This window comes from Pteropus vampyrus, unplaced genomic scaffold, assembly GCF_000151845.1.
Source record: "Pteropus vampyrus isolate Shadow unplaced genomic scaffold, Pvam_2.0 Scaffold10, whole genome shotgun sequence".
In the NCBI taxonomy this organism is placed as follows: Eukaryota; Metazoa; Chordata; class Mammalia; order Chiroptera; family Pteropodidae; genus Pteropus; species Pteropus vampyrus.
Genome location: NW_011888791.1, coordinates 14764884 through 14788894, shown reverse-complemented (window position 1 = coordinate 14788894; position 24011 = coordinate 14764884). Strand labels below are relative to the sequence as shown.

Below are 24011 nucleotides of genomic sequence, written 5' to 3'. Positions count from 1 at the left end.
TTTAATCAAAATACTTTAAAAATATCCTTCCTATACAGCCATCCCCATGTGTCAGCTTCCCTAATAGGTTTATGTTAACTGAATACAAAAGAAATGTGAAATAAATTTAACCAGGAGGGATGATCCAATCTAATTTTGATACATTAATGTCATATGCTGTACATGTTACAATAGCAGCCAGATCTAATACTAAGCTCCAGGCTATACTGAGATTTCTAAATGGCAGATTGTTCTAAGTGATATCAAGTATAATTGAAGTAATAAACGATAGTAAAAGCTGAGCACACTGTCAGGAAGAATTTAAGTATTTACTTTTTAAAATTAAATGAGTTAGGTTAGGTAAGACAGGACAACTGAAATAATGCAGGTCTCAATTTACAGAAAATTCCTTTTATTTATCTGCTACATTAACCCTTGAACTCTTGCCAAAGCTATCTATAATTTCTAGTGCCCACTTATCTAAAAAAACAAGAGAAAAGGGCAACTGTAGTTTTATATTATAATCAAGGCTTATCTTCAAATATCTACCACAGAGTATTAAAAGTCTGTTATAGAAGTTTAATGGAAAAGAACAATACATTTCAACCGAGATGTTGTAATGAAGATATTTGTGGCACAGAACCATGTCTATAACAAAGCCATTCTAAACATGTACAAGCATTTTAAGGGAAAAGCTTCAAGAACACATCCCTTATTATTTATATTCGAATGCTAATAATTATTACATGCTATCATGATGAGCCATGTTTTTATATCTTTGTCTTTAAAACCTGCTATATAATGATTAAACACAAATTGAGAAATTGCTAATCATTGCTATGTATCTTAGAAATTTTTGAAAGATACTGAAAAAATCAATTTTGGGTTGTTAACAGTTAAGAGAAATTTCAGAAGTGTATTTGACATAAAAATTTATATAATATTTTATATTTATTTTACTTATTCTTTATTTCTTAAGGACTTATAAGATTGTGTCCTACATATACTCAGCAGGTTTTCCTATACTCTGAAAACATTCAAAGGAATTCCTACCTCTGTTTTTGTATCCAGATGCCAATCACTTCTAAAATAGAACACAAGACTTCTGCACATGGGATAGGTCTGTTAAAATCACTAGCAACCAACTGCTCTTCCAAATTCTCTTTCTACTGCTGCTGAAATTATTTTGGAATTCAAGGTACATAGGCTGCTGATTACCATTATCAATTTATGAAGATAAAGCAGTTAAATGAAATTCAACACGTGTAGAATCAAAGTCCTCAAACCATTATAAAATATTAGCACTGAAAGAGACCTTAAAGCTCTAATTTTCCACCTAATTCAGGAACTCCCACTGCAATATTTCTGACAAGTAATCCTGTCTCTTCGCGAATACATTTAAGGTTAGGAATCTTACAAATCGACAAATCAGCCCATTTATTTTTAAAGAGCTACCATTGTTAGAACATTCTTCATACTAAGCTAGAATCTGCCTTCTTAAAGCTAGTTCTTCCAAAATGAGGCTTAACAAATAAATCCAACTTACATTCTATGTATTATCTTTTCAGATATCTGAAGATCAGTTTAAAATATATTTCCGCTTTTCCAGGTTAAAAGTGTCCTTAGTTCCTCCTCTTATAGTTTATAAACCTATTTACTATCCTGGAATATCACCTCAGTTCATCGATGTTTATATTAAACTGTAGTGTCTAGAATTAATATGTGTTCTAATACAATCAGCCCCTAGTGGGAACACTACTACTTATTCTGTTCATGAAATTATTTTCTAAATTTTTACATGTTGGCTCAAATAGAAATTGCTGTCAATTTCAATCCTTAAGTCTTTTCCTCACAAAGTTCTTTTAAGCAGGTACAACTGACTGCTAGAACTAATGAGGGGAGTTCATATTTATTCTTATTAAATTTTACCTTGCTATCAAGGTCTTTTTTTTAGCCTGATTCTGCTATTCATTGTGTTGCCTCTCTCCCAGATTTGGGTTATCCTTAAATTCGAAGTCTTGTGTCTTCATTTAGATTTTGGATAACAATGTCAAATGTGACAGTTTTGGGTAAGAAGAACCTTATAGCAAGTCATTACACATGTTTCTCCTGGTTAAAAAAAAAAAAATCCATATTTATTAAATGTTTACTATTCTAAGTGCTTTGTGATAATTTTTACAACGCCACAAAGTAAATATAATTATTTTTACCTCTGTTTTTACAAGTGAGGAATTGAAGCTTAAAAAGGTAAAGCAACTTGCCTAAGGTCACATAACTAGTAAGTGTCTGAGCCAGAATTGAAATCCAGGCAGACTAGTTCCAGAAACCATACTTTTTACCACTTCCCTATATTGTCTCTTATTAAATAATTAATTTATGTCTCTAGATAAGGTTATAAAAACTAGTTATAAGTATACTAACTAAACTATTATTAAGACAACATTTCTTCAACTTGTCTACAACAAATACCTTAGTTAAATGCTTTATACTGTCTATGGCCTTCCCTGATCTAGTAATCCTATTAAAACAAATTAAGTTACTTTGATGTGATTTGTTATGGTGAACTCATGGTGGCTCCTAATGATCACTACTTCATTACCTAAGTGCTCACAAACCATCTGTTTAATAATCCTATTTTGCCAGGCATTGACATGGAGCTCATGAATGTTAGTAATTTTTGTAGTTGGTGGTGTGCTCAATGTCTTTTTATGGAAATCAGATATTTGCCTATCTTATGGCAGTATTCTCATTTTTCATGATTATCAGCAGAAATTCCAGAGTCAATTCTAGATTTCCTCTGTGCCATAAAATATCATTCAATTGGAGCTGAAGACTAGAATTCACGTAAAGTAACTTTATTGTCTCTTTCACAAAGTCAGCTTATTCTATGACTTCCCCATTTCAGTTAAAAGCATCTAATGACTAATTATAATTACTCAAAGTTAAAATCTGAAAGTCTTCAATTACTGTTTTTCCTACTGTATCTCTAACGAGCTCTTCATTTTTTTTAAAAAAAGTATCATATTCCTTTTTTGTACTTGCCTTCCTATTTCCTCTATTGTTGCCCTGGTTCAGATGCCACTCATCCTGTACACCTGGACTAGTTTATGAGGTCCTAAAAGGCCTTCTCTCTTCCTTCTATTCTTCCTTCTTATCCATTTTCTTTCAATCAGAAAATGATGAGAGCTGAGTAAATGCGCTGTGCTAGCTATTGCAGATACAACAGTGAGGATAAACATAGTCTCTGCTCTCACAAAGCTTCAAGTCCAGTGGAAGAGAATAAAGTAACTAAGCAATAAATGAATAATTAATGATTTAGATAATGCTCTAAATACACTTCCCCAAATGCAAGTAACAAGAAAAACTCATCTGTAATGGTACCTGAAGAACGGAGAGAAGCTAATTAAGTTACTTCAGGAGATAGTGGTATACACGCATAAACTGAAACTGAGTAATACTCACTGCCTCAAGCCCTCATGCTTTCCCCCATCTTCTAGATACTCATATATAGCAAAAATACAGCATCATATACTCCTCAAATGTGAAAAAATATACTTTTGTACACATTCGTATAGTCAATCATGTTTTCATATGTTCATTTCTTCTCTGTATCATTCATTTTTAATAAATTAAGAAAAGCTTCTTGAAGCAATAGGCACAACATCTAGTTTATGATACCTTAGCAGAGTGGGCACTCAATACTGCTGACTATTGAAAAGATAAATCATAGTACTTGGCAAACTTTTTTCTATCATTACATAGTACATAGCATAAAACCAGAATTATCTGTAATTATGGCTCTCATCTAAATATGCCATTTTGATGGTGAGAAGTGTTTTAAAGAAAATAAAAACAGGGTAATGTGATAGTGTTACTGGGTGAAGGAACCTTCTTTAACTAGGATGGTCTGGAAAGCTCTCTCTGAGGAATTGTCATATGAGGCTGAGATTAGAAAAATGAAAATGAGAAAGCCTGATTGATGTGAAGAAAGAGCATTTCAAATAGAACAGTAAGTGCACAGCTATTGAGATGGGAATAAGCTTGACATGCTGGCAGGTTAGAATGAGATCCACTGAAGCCAGATTGTGGCAAATGAAAAGAAAGTGACAGAAGATGAGATCAGAGAGGTAGGCAGGCAGGTGGCCAAGTCATACAGGGCACTGAAGGCCACAGTGAAGAATTCAAATTTTATTCTACATGCAAGGAGAAGTCATTGCTATATCATTCACAGTGGTGAGATAAATTTACTCTGAACCATTTACATTTTCTGGTTTCTCTATCCTCTATTCTTGTCATCAGGATTATATTTATAGAAATTGGGGTTAAGGGTAGAGTCTATGATATTAAAAAATAATTATTTTATGTAAGGTTGTTATATTTGGGACTGAAATTATGAATATAATTCCATAGCATTTATTAACTATTATATTAACTACACTTTTACTGAAATAATGAAAATTTTGTTATTCCTTAAATTGGTTTTGAATTCATTTTCTAGACTATAATTAGCATACAGTTCTTTGGAAAGCAAAGTATATTGCAATTTTTATTTCTAAATAAAATAAAGAAAAATAGATTTAAAATTAAAGCTAGACCCAACAGGTCTATAAAGCTCATTTATTTGTGAAACTACTGTGACCAAATTTCAAAAGAGTATTAAATGCTGTCCATTACACTAACAGTATTTCAGAGGAAACTGACTTAGCAATAACAGGCTTCTTTCTCCTCTTTTGGGGGGTCCAGGAAATGATAGATAAACTAGAGAGTCCAACTAAGTATGTTACAATTATCTCAACTTGATCTTCATCAAACTCCTAAAAGGATGATTCAGCTACCTATGAAGCAGAGTATCAGCAAGTGGCTAGAACAAGGAGACAGAGGAAATGAGACAAGCTCCTGTGAACACTTTATACCAATGCTGTAGCACTTTTGATTTTTAGAGGTGAATAATCTCAGTTAAGTGGAAATTATTTTTAACCATTTTCTATTAATCTTCCTCAGGTAGAGATAATTTATAGAACAGATGGCTTGGACTATGGTTATATTCAGGATTTTTGATAAGGTGGCATAATATATCTAAGAGAGACTACTTTGTTAGACTGAATGCTTGGTTAATTTGTTCAAAAAGTATAGTCTATGTTGTAAAAACTGCTGCAACTGTCTTAAGCTTTGAAAAAGTTTCCCATTACAAGAAATAAAACGTAACAATTAAACAGCTTCAAGGATATTTACCTCTCATTCTGAGAAAATAAAATGCTTAAAAATAATTTATAAAACCATCACACGATATTTTAAATAAAAAGTGAGAACTAAAATTAGTTTCTATAAAATAAATATAAATGATTTTCTCCATTCAAGTCTAAAACAAAGAACCAGAGTCATAAATAATTCTTGCTTGCCAGAGGCATGGCTATTTCTTTATACTGACTGTCGACTATCTAATTTAATTAGAGGTATTAAACTCCATGCTGAGGTCAACGAGCCTTCTATCCTCCAATATTACACTTCAACCAGTGCTCATTAATGTGTCTACTGAATGGATTAACACACTAAAGATATATGTACAAAGGAAAGGGGGACAACCTAATGATATCCAATTGTTCATTTGTAATAGGACACATGTTCTAGGCCTCAACTTATTACCACTAATGTGGAATTTATTAAATTCAGGAGAAAAAATGCCAATACAGAAAGTGATTTTTTATTAAGGAGAACTGGTATGAGACAACTGGTTTCTATGATTAAGTTTAAACATTTAACCTTTTATTAAAAAGAAATTGGTACTATAATAGGGCTAAAATATAAGCCTGTTACTTAGAAAAATCTGACATACTAGGACTCTAAGGAGCAGATTAAGGGCAAGAGCCATAGAGAATGGGGAAAAGGAAAACTCATTATACGGAGAAATAAATGTTAAGTATTTTTGATTTCTATAAAAAGAAGCTTTAGAAGAGTTATACTGAATTCTGAGACCAGGTAAAATTTTCCTTTCTACTGAATTAAGTGAAATGTTTCAATTAAGTCCCAATCTTGATAGAAAAGATTTTACTTAAAGTGATTTAAATTACTACTCAAGAAAACTATACCTTCCAAAGTAACATTGCTTTATTTCACATTGTTTACAATTTTGAGAGGTTTCACTATTACCTGGTAGGTACTATATATGTGAAAGCAGTGACATTTTGAATTTCAAAATGCTTGGAGATTAAACAACACACTTCTAAATAACATATGGGTCAAAGAATTCTCAAAAGAAAATTAAGTATTTTGAACTAGATGAATATAAGAAAGTTCTGGAAATGGATGCCTGTGATGGTTGTATAACACTGTAAATAGACTTCATGCCAATGAACTGTACATTTAAAAATGGTTAAGGGTAAATTTCATGTTGTATACATACTTTACAATAAAAAAAAATATGAAACTATTAGTGTCCAAGGTTTTATCTCTCAAATTTCTGTAATAAATCCACTACTTAAAAAATGTCACCATTTAAATGTGTAATTTTAATAAGAACTCAACCATTTAACAATTCTTAAATAGTATTATCATTTACAAAATTAATTTTGTTATGGTAATGTATTGTTAAACATCCATTTCAGATTCTTCTTAAATAATTAAGGACAAATCCTTGTGAATGTTTTGAAGGAAATAAGAAATCTTATTCATTTGACATTTCTACAAAGGTTGCAGGAACAAAAGTTCAAGTACCATATAATTATCAGGTTTAATACAGTGAAGTAAAAATATACAGACGTAATCTTTTTTTAAAAAAAAGTTTTAACAAAAAATGATATACTTTGTTCTGCTCTTATGTTTGCAATCTAAGATACTATTAATTTTAGATTCTGCTCTGGGGTTTAAAAGTTGTATCCATGGAGCTATGAAAATGATAATGATAAATATGAGTCACTGCCAAGTTAATGATTAAAATTATTTATCTTTTTGCACTATACTCATAATTGTCTTTAATTTGGGTACGGCTTATTTTCAGAGATTTAAAATGAGTTGAAGGAACGGGAGCTTAATTAAAGTTTTAATGAAGTTTTACTTCAATCCATCTCTTCACTTTTTTCTTGTCAGTATTCAAGGCTCATTTTGTACCTCTAAAAACTACATGCAAAGAAATTCTATAGGAAACCTGTTACTGAACATGCTTTCCTACAATTATCAACTACCTCCACCTTTAGTGCTTATTCCAATTTAATCAGCATCCATATATTAGTTTTACTAATCATTATTCATTTAGTAGGAATTTTCCAACAATATTCTAAAATGTAAACAAAAGGCATCAAGGATATTAAATAATTCTTATGAAATATTTGTGAGTTCTGAAGTTCCTTTTCAAAAGTGTGAGAGAACAGTTTTCATAGCTTATTAATGAAGTGTGAAGAGCTTTGATATCAAGCAACAGAATATCAAGTAAAATGACCTATGATATTAAGTTGGTTACATTCAGCAGTAGTTTTGAATAAATAGAGGAAGAAGAGGAGGAGGAGGAAGAAAAGGCAAAGAAATGTCTGAAAGGTTTTACTTTTAAAAATGTTTCTCTCTAACAATACCAAGCATAGATTGAAACACAACTGTACTCTGAGGTATCTCTGTGGTCACTAGAATGATTTTTGAATGATGGTGCCAGCTACAGGAAAATGGTGGTATAGGTTTTAAAAGATGTAGGCCATCCAAACCACTCCACTGTATCTCTTATAAATTAGGCTTATTTTATTGGCTATATTAGTTTTAAAACTTATGATAAAGCATGTTATATTTTAAGTGTTTTGTAATAATTGACATTTTCCCCCTCTATCAATAAATATAAACATATCTATCCACGTACAAATTTCACCAATCTGAATATATATACAAGTTTTTAATTTGTCATAGCTCCATTTTCTTGAACGCAAATACTGTTAAGACTATAACCTTCAATTACATCATTAAGAAAAAACAGTTTGCTCTGTAACAATCATTTCTGCAGATGATATTGGGTGAAGAGTATAGTACTCAGAATTACTGCTTGATCAATTAAAGACTAATTGATTTTCTTAAATACGAGGATTTTAATTGAACATTTTTCTCTCAATACTTACTTTTTTGGTCAAAGAATCATCAGAATCAGAAGGCATTCTTGTTGATACATGAAATATTACTTCTACTGTAGAGGTAGCAAAATATGGTGTGGTCAATCCAGTGCTTTTGTTTTTCTGTAGTCCTCCCATGAAACCACAATGGTTTGTAAGATTTACCTAGAAGCAATGAAGAGACACATAATATTAATTGACTAAACAAAATTCAAAACTTCCTATTGAAAAGGACTCAAATTTTTCACTTTGCAAAAACATGGGGAACAAAAGTCTTTTGTATGTTACTGACCAATGCTTGATCCAGAATTATTAGTTAGAGCTGCTCTGTTCACACCAGTATTTTTCCTTAAGTATTTGAGAATCCCGAATTAATGAGTTAATTAGAAAAGAAAACTGCTGTGCACTATGCATCTTTAGTTAGGCTACTAGGTTTTAATGGTAAATTGTAAAGGCTGGGGGGTACACCAAGTCCAGAGAACAAAAATCAAGTGGCAAAAAATAAGACTGGAAATGATTTCAGGAAAAGTTAAAAGAGTAATATTACTTACATAAAATGATTGTGTGTCATATTTATTCATCAAAACTGCCTTCCTAATTATTAGTACCTATCATAGCCCAGAAAATATCAAAATGCAGAACTTAACTATGCTTGAAATGCACTAAAAAACTACAAATTAATTTGTGCAAAGGTTTTTAAATATCTTTTTTCCTAATTATAAATACAATACATATCAGGGTCGTTGCATTGGATGATGTTCCCTGGACTTGTGTGAAGCACGGAAGCTAGCAACTTGACTTCATTGTAGAAAATTAAAGAAATAATAAAAAGAAAAAAGTTAAACATTGCTTATATCTCTCCTCTCAGAGAAATCACTTATTCATGTTTTTAAATAACAAAATTTGAATATCTGATAAAGTGGAGAATTATAAAAACAAGTCTCTGTATCATGTGAACAAAACATATCCTTCAGTTATAAAATTTCCATTTAGCTTTTCTTTGTATCTTGTTTTTTGCTCAGACTTTCTATTTTTCATTTTGTTTCAACTGTGTTCCTAATTGCATTTGTATTATGGTCACTTTAAAATCTCTGTCATCTGTGTTGGCATCTATTATCTTTTCATTCAGTTTGAGACCCTTCTGGTTCTTGTTACAATTTCTGACCAAAGCCTGGATGTTGTCATATGTTATAAGACTATGAATCTTATTTAAACCTCCTGTTTTGTGACAGCTCCATCAGAGAAGCAGGGGTGGTACTACCCCATTAGGGCCAGGTACAGGTAGAAGTACAGGTTCCTCCTTAATCCTCTGTTGACACCTGGGGAGGGGAGATCCTTTTTTACTTCTAGGTGGAGGCAGTAGTTCTGGCTTCCTATGTGGTGTCCAGTGACATACTGAACATTACTGCCGAGTAATAGTAAAAGGCCTAATTCTCCTCTAGGCCTCCTCTGAACTACTCCAGTGGATAGGGGTAGGAGCACCTCATTACTGCTGGGTGGGGTAGGGAACTTGTTACCAGCAAAGATGAATATTTGACTTAACACTTGGCTTTCTCTAACACTATCTGATTCTGCTCTGGTATGGTGTTGGGGATACCTCATTACAGTCTCGTGAGGGTAGAAGTCTAGGCTCCCTACTCAACTTTTACTGTCAGGGGTTGGGATGGGGTGGTCACAGTATTTTCTGTGGTGTTTGGCCGGTGTAGAGCAGTTACTGTCTAAATGTTCTTTTGTTTTTTTCAGGTTGCTCTTTTCCCGGTCTTTTGGCTGGAAAGAGTGTTTTTTTTTTTTTTTTTTTAAATCTGTGCATATTGATGTTTCTAGGTTGCTGGTTTCTTCAGTTCCAAGTTTGGAATACATAAGGCAAAAAGAAAACCCTAAGAACTCATCATCATGTCATTCCTTGGTCCTAAAGTCCCTAGCTGGTCTGCCTTCTAACTTTCAGTCTTCTTAGGTTTGTTTTAAATGTAATGTTCAGGGTTTCTGTTGTCCTTAGTGTGAAGAATAGGGACAAGTATGTCCCTATCAAGTATGTCTACTTGATTCTCTGAGAAGTGGAAGTTCCCATTGTACAACTTAATGGATTTTAATATATTCACAGATAACTGCAATTATCACCACAGTTTTAGAACATTTTTATCATTTCAAAAAGAAGCACTGTACCCTTTAGCTGTCACCCCAATCTTCCCTCATCCCTCTGACCAGCCCTAAGCAACTAACAGTCTACTTCTTATAGTGATGTTTCATATAAACAGACCGTAATACATAGTCTTTGTCACTAGTTTCTTTCATTTAGCAAAATGTTTTCAAAGTATATCCACACTGTAGCAGATGTCAGTACTTTATTTTTTTATGGCTGAATAATATTGTTTTATACCAGTTTGTTTATCCGTTCATCCACTGAGGACAATTGGGTGTTTCCACCTTTTGGCTATTATGAATAATGCTGTTATAACATTCATGTATAAGTTTTTGTGTGGACATACACTTTCATTTCTCTTGGGTATATATATATACATACATACACTTAAGGGTTGAAGTTCTTGTAATATGTTAATTCAATGTTTTACTGTTTGATGAGCTGCCAGATTGTTCATGATTGCTCCAAATTCTAGCCTAAAGTTATTACTGCTGACTTTTAAAAAAATTTTTTTAATTTATTTTTAAAATTTTATTTAGTTTTAAGTATACAGTACATTGGTTAGACATCTATATAGTTAGTAAAATGATCCCCCAATTGCTCCCTCCCTCTCCTGACCCTCCACCTAGCCCATGTAGTAATGCTAATTTCATTCCCTATGCTGTGCTCTCCATCCCCGTGACCATCCGTCAGCTACTAATTTGTACTTCTTTAACCCTTCACCCCATCTCCCAGCCCCGCAAACTCCCCTCCCCTGTCTGTCACCAAATTGTCCACTATATTTGTGAGTCTATTTTTGATTAGTTGTTCTTTTTATTCCTTAAATTCTGCATATAAGTGAAATCATATAGTGTTTATCTTTCTCTGTCTGACTTAAATACCTTTTAGGTTCATCAAAGCAGTATCTTTTTCCATTCTCTTCCTTTTCATATGTAGGAGTCTTGTTTTCTTATCTTTTCAGCCACTCTATCTTTTGGTTGGAGCACTTAATTTTTTTCCATTTAAGGTACTTATTGAAAGGATTGTAGTTATTACCATTCTTTATTCCTGTTTTTGATACATGTTTTTTCTTCTTAAAGAAGTCCCTCCAACATTTCCTGTAATTCTGGCTTGGTGGTGATAAATTCCTTTCGTTTATTATTTGTCTGGGAAGCTCTTTATCTGTCCTTCAACTCTAAATGACAGCTTTGCTAGATAAATTATTCTTGGTTGCAGATCCTGGGTCTTCATCCTGTCGAATATGTTTTGCCAAGCTCTTCTGTCCTGCCTAGTTTCTTTTGAGAAATCAGCTGCCAGTTGTATGGGTGTTCCCTTGTATGTAATTATTTGTTTTTCTCTTGCTGCTTTTAATATTCCTTTTTTTTGTATTTAACCTTTGGCATTTTAATTATGATGTGTCTTGGTGTGGGCCTCTTTGGATCTCTGATTTTTGGAATTCTCTGAGCTTCCTGGGGTTTTATGTCCATTTCCTTCACCAGATTAGGGAAGTTTTCTATCATTATTTCTTCAAACAACTGTTCAACATCTTGATTTTCTTCAGTTACGCTGATCAGATGAATATTTGGAGCCTTAATAGTGCCCCATATCCTCCTTAAATTATTTTTATAGTCTTGGCATCTTTTTTCTTGCCATTCTGACTGAGTGGCAAGAAACTGTACTCTAGATAGGGCATATGATCCTCTTCTTTATTCACTTTATTCCTTTGTTTATTCCATTTAATATACTTTTCATCTCAGATAATGTGTTCTCCATGTTAGACTGGTTCCCTTTTATAATTTCCATTTCCATTTTTATCTCTTTGTTGGAGTTCTCTACATTTCCCAAAAGTTCACTGAGCATCTTTATAACTAGTGTTTTGAACTCTGTCTCTGTTAGATTACTTGACTCCATTACATCTAGATCTCTGTTCTGTTCTGTCATATGGTTTCTGCTTGTCTTCCCATTTTGGCTGCCTTTCTGCATCTGTTTCTATGTACTAAGCAAAGCTCCAAAGTCTCCCGGTCTTATTAGTGTGGATTTTTGAAGTAGGTGTGCAGTAGCACAGTCCTGAGAGGGGTTCAGCTGCAGGCCAAATTTAGCCCAAGCCTCTACCCCTCCGGGGCCACCTGTTAAGATTCAGCAAGCAAACCACAGATGCTGTGCTTATAGTTGCCTCAAAAGGCCACGCCAGCTGCCTCCACCAGTGTGATTCTCAGCAAGGAGCACCTGACTCGCTGAGGATACACCTAGATGTGGCTTAGTTGCGGGGGGCTGGGGGAGGTGCCCAAGTTGGGGGAGGCGGGGTTTCAGGCAATCCTCTGGGAGAGCGACCTTTGTTATCCAGTTTGATGACATCACAGCTAGGTGGTGCTGTGTCCTGTGCACTGGTAGTGGGGAGGGCTCAACAGGGAACAATGGATACTGCCGGCACTTCTGTACCGAGCGAGTCTTGCCTTGGCCCTCACTCCGACCCTGTCTCCATGTAAGTCCCTGGTGCCCCTGCATGCAACCGAATCAGCATTGGTGCTCAGAGCGAGCAGGTCTGTCACTGCAAAAATCCACTCGCAGACACGTCCCCTTTAAGAGGTGTCTACTGCTGCCGCTGACTCCATCTCACTCAGCTGCTAGAGACCGGGCAGCCCCACATCCTTGCCCCATGCTACCTTCTGCCATTGCAGGGTGCTTTCTTGGATTTCTCTGTAGTTGTACAGCTCGTTCATCTAGATCCCAGGTGATTTTTCCTTGCTGCTGCTCCTTGTTTCTGTCACAACTTTGATTTGGTCACCAGAGGGATGAAAAGAGCCTCTATCATCTACACCATTTTTTTCTCTCTCCTGCTATCTGACTTTTTGATTCTAGCCATTCTAATGAGCTGTATCTTACTGTGGTTTTGTTTTGCATTTCTCTGATGGATAATAATGTCAAATCTATTAACAATGACAAGTCAATGAGCCACATTAAATTCACTGTTAGAACATGTCTGACAATTCATTTTTCAATTAAAATAAACATTAATATAAATCTCTGTGATGAATAACCCATTTCTGAGTTATAATTCTAAGACAGATTTAGTACAGGAACCTTGACGTGAGTTGATTGCCAGGATGACATAAAGTGCAGTATTTTCCCATAGTTCTTGCTTTGCTTTCACAAAAACTCTCAGGAACATGCCCTCTTGAATGAACTGTCCTTTTTTTGGTGCCAAAATTTGAGGCAATGAAGGACTCAGGTGAGTGAGCAATATGCTTTTCTTTTACGAAACTGAAGGATAGAAAAGAAGAGGGAAGAGACTGCAGAAGGGTTCTCAGGCATTAGTTTTACTAAAGTTTAGAATCTGGAAACTAGTCTCCTCAAAACTAATCATGCTAACATTCCCCCCTGGAAAGCCTTGGTACATACCTAAAGATATTCATATCAGTCTGAACACCACAAGTCCAGTGGTCAGAGCTGTGAGGAAAATCCAGATCTCTAAACCTATGAGTTTCATACTATCTAAGAGTATATTGTTTCATAAAACAGTCAAGAACTTCCCTTTCAAAGTCCCAACTGCTACTATCTTTGTAGATATAAGGCAGAAACAATAACAAACCCATTGTTAAGCTGAGTCTCCTAAAATAATGCTTCTGTATTAAGCTAGAAAGAAAAAGATCACCATTGCTTCCAAAGAAAAATAAAATGGTATTTGATATAGTTTAACGACAGTACCTCCCAACCAAGGCCAGCTACAAAATCTTCATATGCCTGACTTCCTCCAGTATTGGTGAGAATGGAATGCTTGTCTTCTTGTCCTTCAGCAACATAAAATACTGCGATCTTGTGTGTCTCTCGGCTACAAAACAAAAGATCACACCATTCACTTAACCATTAATTTATCCGTCCGTCCGTCCGTCCGTCCGTCCATCCATCCATCCATCCAATAATTAAGTTCTATGTACAAAGTATGTGACGATAAAAAGATGAAAATGAATTAAATCCTATAAATTAAAGAGGGAGATAAATAACTATAATTTCAAAAAATCATGAAAGCTACAAAGCTGCCATTAGAACAGAAGAAGGCATGATTACTTCTGATGGAGAAACAGAGAGAAACTTAAAGGAGAAGGTAATATTGATTTGACTGAAGGTAAGTAAGATCTGACAGATGAAGAAGAAAAAGAGTATCAGGAAAGATCAATAGGTGTGAATGCATGAAGCATGTTATACAATGTGGCTGAATCCCAGCGTATTGTTATAGAAATAAAAATAGGAGAACAGAGATGAGTGAGAAATGATTCATTTCTTCAAAATACTTATAATACAGAATAAGAAATGTATACGCAAATACTATAAAACTCTATGGAGTAACTGACAAGTTCTTAGGACATTTTATTTTTAGTTCTCCCTAAAATTAAAAATGTTCATGAAAGCAAATTTCTTGTATGAAATTTTGCTTTCCAAGCTAACTAGGGCACACTACATTTGGACTAAGTTAATTTAACAAAAGCAGGGGCTAATAAGTTTTATGACCAGAAGTAATATTTTCAGTAATTTACTATGTAAGAATTAAAAACAAACCACATCCAACAATAACAGGTAAATAAGTATTGATGCTATTTCAAAAGTTTACTCAACCATATTCTCCAATACATCAAGGAAGTTGTCAAATCATGATTGTGAGTTCCAATATCAGAACTTAAAATCAGGAACAAAGATATTTTAGCTGCTTTAACTAATGGCAATATTTCACTTTAGGTGGTGAATATTTAGTCAAACTATTGGTGTATTTAATGTATCATTAGAATAATCTAGTGTAAACAGTAAAATATAATTTCGGTTGGGGGGAAGTACTTCCAGAACTACAGAATGAGAATCTCAGTGAACTATCTCCAAAGCAAAATAACAATGTAACTGGTTAAAATGATTTTTTAAAAATCATTTAAAGTCTCTTGATATTGTCGTAATGGCATATAACAAATGGAGAAACATTTATTCAAGAAAATCTACTAAATCTGGTAAGATCAGAGAAGTCTTTGACATTTGAGCCATAACCTGCTCCTTTAGCCCACTCTTTCACTTGTACATTACAGAAACTTTAACCTGGGCATTCTACTCAGGCCAAGATAAGGGTTCCCCTCTTCCCTCCAGTTCCCAGTGTGGGAATATGGTTTCACCTTGAGAAAGGCCATGCTGGCTGTTTATCACATCCTCCCCAGCTCCATGTTACAGAAGCTCTATGCCAGGCAGCTGTGGCTGAGAGAATCAGGTCTCTCTTATCTCATCTAATACCCTCTCTTAAGACATAAGCTGTAGGTACAAAACTGTGTCTTAATCTTCCTCACTTCAGTTTACCAGTAGGGTAGAGGATTCACACCAGGAGGGACAAGATAAGAAGAAAGAAACACTCAATTCCTGCCCAAGGACCCACTTATAGAAAGAGGGTATTGCTCCAGGAAAAACTGGTCCCTGACCCTAGATAGTGGTAGAAGGGTTCTGCTCAGGGTAAAAGGCAGGTCTGCTGAGGGTAAAAGGCAGGTCATAAGGACAAGAACTTAGCAGCAACTACATCTGAGGGAAATAATTTTATTTTGGAATAGAATTTATTTTGGAGAACTTCATGCCTAAGGGTGTTGTGGAAAGCCGTAGAGAAGCTAGCAACATCATGACATAAGCAAAACAGCCAGAAGTTTTAATAGAGAACCAACATGAAACTGCCTAAAAGAGCCACTTGTGAGCACAGTCAATTCTAGGGGTCAAAAGACTGCACATATTCAAAATGTTGTATCCACACAGGAGGAATCAGAATGGGATGTAGGACAGACATGAAAGTAATCCCCAAGCTATACAGATCTATCACCACAAGATAAAGCCTCACTGGTGTTGAACAGTAGTACTCTGCTTGAACTCAGGGTCAGCTTTTAGGAAGCTAAGACTTAAAAACAAAACCCAGTTATCCCTGGCAGTCTGGTAGACTGTGCATGCCCATAGGCTGTACCCTCTTTTGAGAAATTAGAGAGCAAACCTTCAAGCTACTAGTCTCTGAGTGAACATGGGGCAAAAAAAAAAAAAAAAAATGTAAACACTCTGAACATGATAGCCACCTCTAAGTCACACATACATCCACAGTAAACAATAAAAATCAAACTGATTGAGGGGGATAAAACACAAATTTGATTAATAAGTAGATTAGGTCAACCCAGGGGAGATCCCTTGGTAGCCAGGCTAAAATATAAAATAATTTTTTTAAATATTTGACCATGGAGCTCAGAGGCTGCACACTGTGGGGAGTAGACTTTGCAGAATTAGTTTGGCCAAATCATCAGAAAATAAACAAATGACCCAGTAAACAACCAGGACCTCCAACACTTGATTCAAAAACATACGTGACATATAACCCCAGGAAGCTCAGAGAGTCCAAACAAAAGGAGCCCCAAGAGCCCACACCAAGAAACAGCATAATTAAAAAGTCAAAGGTTAAAGACAAAGAGAGAATAACTTAAAAGCAGCCAGAGAAAAGCAATTACTTACCTACAACGGAGCTCCCATAAGACTGTGTCAGCTAATTTTTCAACAGAAACTTTGCATACCAGAAGGGACTGGCACAAAACATTCAAAGTGATGGAAAGTAAGGACCTACAATCAAGATTATGCTACACAGCAAAACTATCATTTAGAATTGAAGGACAGATAAAAAGCTTCCCAGACAAGAAAACGCTAAAGGAGTTCATTACCACCAAGCCAGCATTATAGGAAATGTTGGAGAGACTTCTTTAAGAAAAAGATAAACTATGTATTAAAAATATGAATAATAAAATGGTAATAACTACGTATCTATCAACAAGTACTTCAAATGAAAAAGAATTAAATGCTCCAATCAAAAGATAGGCTTAATGGATAAGAAAATAAGATACATAGTCTCTTTGCCTGCAAGAGACTCAATTCAGATCAAGAGACACACACAGACTGAAAGTAAGGGGATGAAAAAAGATATTTCATGAAAGTAGAAATGAAAAAAAATCTGGGGTAGCAATACTTTTATCAGACAAAACAGACTTTAAAACAAAAGCTACAACAAGAAACAAAGAAGGACCCAGTAATCCCAATTCTGGGTATTTATCCAAAGAGACCCAAAATACTACTTTGAAGAGACATGCATCCATATGTTCACTGCAGCATTGCTACAACAGCCAAGATATGGAAGCAACCTGGGTGTCCTTCCACAGATGAATGAATGAGTGTATACATATACAATGAAATATTACTCAGCCATAAAATTAAATAAAAAGAATGAAATCTTGCCATCTACAACAACATTGAGGGACCTAGAAAGTACTGTGCTGAATGGAATAAGTCAAAGACAAATGACATATGACTTCACTTATATGTGTAATCTAAAGAAAATAAACAAATAAAACAGAAACAAACTCATAGATACAGAGAACATTTTGAGAGTTGCCATATGGGATGGGGGTTGGGGGGATTGGGAGAAAAAGGGGAAGAAATTAATAAGTACAAATTGGTAGTTACCAAAGAGTCATGGGGATGTAAAGTCAATAGGGAATATAGTCAATAATATTGTAAAAACTATGTATAATGTCAGGTTGGTAAATTATATAAATGTCTAATCACTATGTTGTGCCCCTAAAACTAATATAATATTGTATGCCAACTGTAACTGAAAAATAAAAAATATTTTTAAAAAAGACCCACATATGGTTGAAAGTAAAAGAAACGGAAAAAGATACCATGCAAACAGTAACCAAGAGAGTTGGAGTGGTATACTAATATCAGACTTTAAAACAAAAAATGTCATTAGCGATAAAGAGACATTTCATGATGTTAAAATGTCAATCTAACAGGAAGATATGAAAATTAAAAATATATATGCACCCACCAAAAAAGCTTCAAAATACATAAAGCAAAAATAGACAGAAGTGAAGGCAGAAGTATAAATTTCTACAATCACAGTTGAAGACATTAATACTCCACTTTCAGTATGGACAAAACAACTAAGATAATATCAACAAGGAAACAGAAGACTTGAATAACAGTATAAACCAAGTAGCCCTGACAGACATCCATAGAACATTCTACCCAAAAGTAACAGAAAACACATTTCTCTCAAGCATACATGGATATCTTTCAAGACAGACCATGTGGTAGGCCATAAAATGAGCCTCAATAAATTTTAAAGGAGTAAAATTATGCAAAGTATATTTTCTTATTACAATGGAAAGAAATTCGATATCAATAAAAAAAAATTTGGGAAATTCACATATATGTGCAAATGAATCAAAGTATTACTAAATAACTGATGGGTCAAAGAATAAATTTCAAGAGAAATTATAAAAGACTTAGAGATGAGTGCAAACAAAAACATAACATACCAAAATAGATGGCATGCAGGTAAAGCAGTGCTCATTGGGAAACTTATGGATGTAAATGCCTATATTGAAAGAGAGAAAAAGATCTCACGTCAATAACTAAATCTTCCACCTTAAGTAACTAGAAAAAGAAGAACTAAACTCAAAGCAAGCAGAAAGAAGGAAATAATAAAGGTTAGAGTGAAAATAAATGAAATAGAGTAGAACAGAAAAACAACAGAGAAAAACCAATGAAAAGTTCTTTGAGATGATGAACAAAACTGACAATCTATAGCTAGGCTAAGGAAGAAAAAAAGAGAAGATTCAAATTACAAAAATCAGGAATGAAAGAAGAAACATCACTACATATCTCAGAGAACTAAACACCTTATAGAATTATAAGGGCATACTATGAACAACTGTATGCCAACAAATGAGATTAATTAGATTAAATGGATAAATTCCTAGACAGACACAAATTACTAAAACTAAGTCAGAGAAAACAGAATATCTGAATAGATAAATAAGAAGAGACTGAATTAGTTATGTGATTGAAAAGGAAGAAGTAAAACTAATTCCACTAGCAGATGAGATAATTTTGTATATAGAAAATCCTGAGGAATCCACTAAAAAGCTGTTAGAGCTAATAAAGAGTTCAACAGGGTTCAGGATACAATATGAACATACAAAAATCAATTGTACTTCTATAAACTAGCGATGAACAATACAAAAACAAAAATAAGATGATTCTTTCTATAATAGCTACAAAAATAATAAAGTATGTAGGTATATAGTTAACAAAAGTACAAAACTTATACAGTAAGTTCTTGATGTCACTGTTAGGTTCTTAGAAACTGTGCCTTTTGCAAAACAACATATATAGTAAAACCATTTTTACCATAGGCTAATTGATAGAAAAAAGAATTAAGTTCCTACTGCATATTTCTAGTCACAAAAACATCACCAAACTTCTAAATGAAAACCCAAAACACTTTTAATATTAAACATTAAATGAGCTATACATACATTTAAGAAAGATTAATAAAAAGAAGATAATTATTTTTCAACTTGCTTATTATAGTTCAGAGTTGCAGGTGGCTGGAGCCTACCCCAGCAGCTCAGTGCAGGAACCAACTTGGACAAATGCTATTCCATCGCAGGGGGCACTCACACACCCACTCACACTCATTCATACTGGGACAACTTAGACTTGCCAATTGACCTAATGTGCACATCTCTGGGATGTGGGAGGAAACTGGAGTACCTAGAGAAAACCCATGGAGACATGGAAGAATGTGCAAACTCCACACAGAATATAATTTCCCCGCTCTTCAATGTTATAATGAAACAATATTGAACAAAATGATATCATTCAAGGACCTGCTCTACTCTAAAAACTACAAGACACTGTTGAAAGAAATTACAGATCTTTAAAAAAACCCACATTCATGAACTAGAAGACTTAATATTATTAATATGATAATACTCCCCAACTGATCTACAAACTGAATGCAATCTCTATCAAAATCCCAGCTGCCTTTTTTGTAGAAATTAGCAAGCTGATCCTAAAATTCACAGGAAAATGCAAAAGATCTACAACAGTCAAAAATCTTAAAAAGGATAACAAAGTAATTCCCAATTTTAAAACCTCCTACAAAACTACAGGAATCAATGCACTGCAATACTGCCATTAAAATAGGTATATAGATCTACATAGAACAGAATCTTGGGTCCAGAAATAAACCCTTACATTTATCATCAATTGCTTTGGTACTGAGACAATTCAATGGGGAAAAAATAACCTTTTCGACATATAGTGCTGGCAAATGGATATCTACATACAAAAAAAAAAAAAGAATGAAGTTGGATTCTTACTGCACACCATAAACAAAAATTAAATAAAAATGGATCATATATCTAAATATAAGGTCTAACACTATAAAAGTCTTTATAAGTTTATAAAATGTCCACAAAAAACTGTACATGAATATTCATAGCAACAATATTCCTAACAGCCAAAAAGTAAAACCAACCCAAATGTCCAACAACCGATGAATGAATGAATAAACAATATGTAGTATATTCATACAATTAGATATTATTCAGCAATAAAAAAAATGAAGTACTGAGACACGGATGAACTTTGAAAACAGTGTGCCGCTAAGCCTATGAGAAAAGACCACATACTGTTTGATTTCTTTTACATTAAATGTCCAGAATAGGCAAATCTATAGAGACAAAAAGTAGATTAGTATTGTCTAGAGCTAGGGCACTGGGGGTGGTGGACAGGTGTAATGGGGAGTGACCAGTAACGATATGGGGCTTCTTTTTGAAAGGCAGCTCCGCTTACCTCTATACCACCAATGCCATGGAGGAGGGTTTCTTTTTGAAGTAATTAAAATATGCTAAAGTTAGATTGTTGTGACAGTTGCACTAAAAACATGTACACTATAAAATCAATTGCATGGTATGTGAATTACATCTCAATAAAGCTGTTAATTTAACTTGGAAGCATGATCTATGTGTAAATTCCACCAGAAAGTGGCAGAAAGTGAACTTTTCAGTGTTTTCACTTTTCTAGGTAAAGGGCTATCAATTAGAACTCATAAATCACAATTTGTGAAATTGGATGAGCTGCATAGCAATGTTCACTTAGCTATACAAATCTAAAAGATGAGGTCAATATAAGTGCCATACAGAGAAAAAAACTCATAAATCTTTAAAGTGCAAAAGTAAAAGAGAAATCGCCTTTATATTATCAATATTCTTCTTAAAATTTGTAAAAGCAGAGTTCAGCTGCCTTTTTATGTCAAGTTTTAATCTTTCACCATTCCTTATTTTTCTACTAACTACTGCTACTAAAATATTTGGTGTATTATCATTAGATTAATATGCACCACAAAAGTGAATAATGAGGGAAAAGTATTAGAAAAGAAAATTAGTGAATTTGCAACCACAAATATGCCTTAAAAATATGTGCAGTACTGGGAAAATATTATGAACATACTATGGAAAAATTCAAATTGAAATCTTGTAAGTTATAAAGCACTTCTGAATACCTGTATATTATCCACGCTGCAACGGAAATACTAATACAAACCGTTTTGAGATTTAAAATGTAAAATTATGGTGGTTCAACCATGAGAAATAGGAATCAGTTAATTCAGTCAACAAAATAAAGGATTTATATGATCTAGGTAGATAAGAGTGTAAAAAAGTAACTTTTCATTTTTATTCTCCCTAGTCCTCCAGACAAATAATCAGGTTTCCAGGTTCTTGGCTTTAGGAGGTTCAATTTTTTTTCTTTTTCTTCCTTATTTGGATTGGTTTTTTTTTTGACCCCTTTTTTTTGGGGAAGGAAAACTTTTTTTTTTTTTTTTATTTTTTTTTTTTTAAAAGCAAATAAATAAATGTCATATGTTCCCTTGATACAGAGTATCAAAAAAAATTTATGCTGCCTTAAGGGAAATGTCCTCTCTATATATTCATGGTATATGTAAGAACGAAAGTAGATTAGCAGTAGCCAGGAAGGAGAAAAGCATAAGGTAATGTAAAGAAACCATGAATAGGCAAAATTGGCTGTTATGGTCTGAGTTCTAGACTAAAATGTCTGATTAGGCTTTGGGAAGTCACTAAAGAATAAAATCAAAATTTTACTTTACAAAGATTATTCTAGTGATGAGGACTGTCTAGAGGAAGAGTCAGGAGATGAGAGCTTATACACTATTTAGACAGTTATAACTCTCTTGGAAAAAAGTAACAAGGACATGAATCAAGGGGTTGAGATGAGGAAAAGGAGACAGAGGTGAGAGATAAGAAGAAAGAACTGATAATGATTATGAAAATCTAAGAGTAAGAAAAAGAAAATGGTAAAGTTTGGGTGGCTGAAATGGGATTTCTAAACATAACTTGGAAAATTAGGAGGAAGATATGATTTGGGAAAGAAATGGTGACCTGGAAATGGTATTAAGTTGGCAGGTAAAAATTTCTAGTAGACGGCTGCAAAATCATGACTGAGAATTGAGAGATAAGAGTACATGGACAGAAAAAAAACGGGGGTGAGCAGATATGAGAGAGATCCCAATGAGAGGGATAACTATGTTATGGGCTATGAGGCAGAAGATGATCCAGTGAAGGGAAACTGAGAATAGAGAATTAGAGGAGTTAATAAATAAGATAACTTTAGTGTTACAGAAGCCAGGGAAGATTTTAAAGAAAGAACAGACAGGTATTAATTTTTTAGGGTATATAATACTCAGGGTTTCTTTAGGGCAGTGAGACTATTTTATATGATATTACACTGGTGAATACATGTCATTATACATTTATCAAAACTCATACAGTACACAACACAAAGAATGAACTCTAAGGTAAACTATGAACTTCAGTTAATAATATGCCAAAATTGGCTCATCAATTTTAACAAATGTACCACAATGACACAAGATATATATTAAAGGGTAACTATGTGTAGGGGTAATGGAGTATGTGAGAACTCTCTCTACTTTGCAATCAATTATTTTGTAAACCTAAAACTGCCATAATTTAAAAAAATGCTATCAAGTGATTTAAATTTAATTAATTAGATAAATAGGCTGATGTAGACTAAAAAAACTTTAAACTTAATGGTAGGGATAATTAACTTTCAGAAGGATAGTTTCAGTAAAGCAGCAGAGGTCTGAGAACACACAATAAGACAGCAAAAGAGATAAGATTCCTACCTTCAAGGACTTGACCATCTAGTATAGTACCAATGATAAATTATTATGGGGAAGAGTTAGGATATGAGAAGTCACAGACTACTCAGAGAGTTATTACAACTGTTTTGGAAAGAAGCGATAAGAATATATAAAAAATAATAGTAATATAGTATAATAGATGCTATGACAGGGAAGTGTTACAGGGGTCTGTGAGAGCACATGGAAGGAGAACCAAACAGAGACTGGGGAGGAAGGTAAAGGATTAGGGATAGTAAAGGGAAAGGCTTTTCAGGAAAAAAAAAAATGATGTTTAAGCTGAGATTAAAAGGATGGACAGAAGCTATACTAAAAAAAAATTTAAACCCTAAGTCTAGTTCATTGTTAAGTAATAAAGAATAAAATTAAGACAAGAAAAAACAATTTAAAGCTTATGAACAGAAAAGAAATAACAAAAGAGAAATTAATGAGTTAGAAAACAAAATATAAGAGAATATAATAAATGAGAAACTGTTTCTTTGAAAAGAGTTAAGGAGATTATTTGCATCAAGAAAAAGAAAAGCCCATTGTAATGGTGGTGCATAATTCACTTATAACCTTAGTTTAAAAGTTAAAAAAAAATGAATGTTTAAAAAATAACCATAACCACAATAATGTTATTGGTACATAATATAAAAGATGTAAACTGTAGCATCAGTAACTTAAAATGAAAGGGAAGAAGTAAAACATTTCTGTATGTTACCAATGTTAAGCTGTTATTAGCTTAATATAGGATGTTATAAATATAAGGTATTTT

At 33.7% G+C, this 24011-nt stretch overlaps 1 protein-coding gene across 7 annotated transcripts in view; it reads right to left on the bottom strand.

The window, feature by feature from the left end:
- The window catches only part of RALGAPA1 (Ral GTPase activating protein catalytic alpha subunit 1), a 229977-nt gene that overhangs the window by 41734 nt on the left and 164232 nt on the right, over nt 1-24011 (bottom strand). For all 7 annotated transcript variants that reach the window (XR_896904.2, XM_023522344.1, XM_011376608.2 and 4 more), the window contains 2 exons: nt 13885-14008; nt 8070-8225 (listed from right to left, as the gene is read on the bottom strand). Coding sequence is in view for 6 of the 7 variants with exons in the window: in XM_023522344.1 (XP_023378112.1) it covers nt 8070-8225; nt 13885-14008 (280 nt within the window). In the remaining variant the exon portion in view is untranslated. The remainder of the gene's footprint in view (nt 1-8069; nt 8226-13884; nt 14009-24011) is intronic.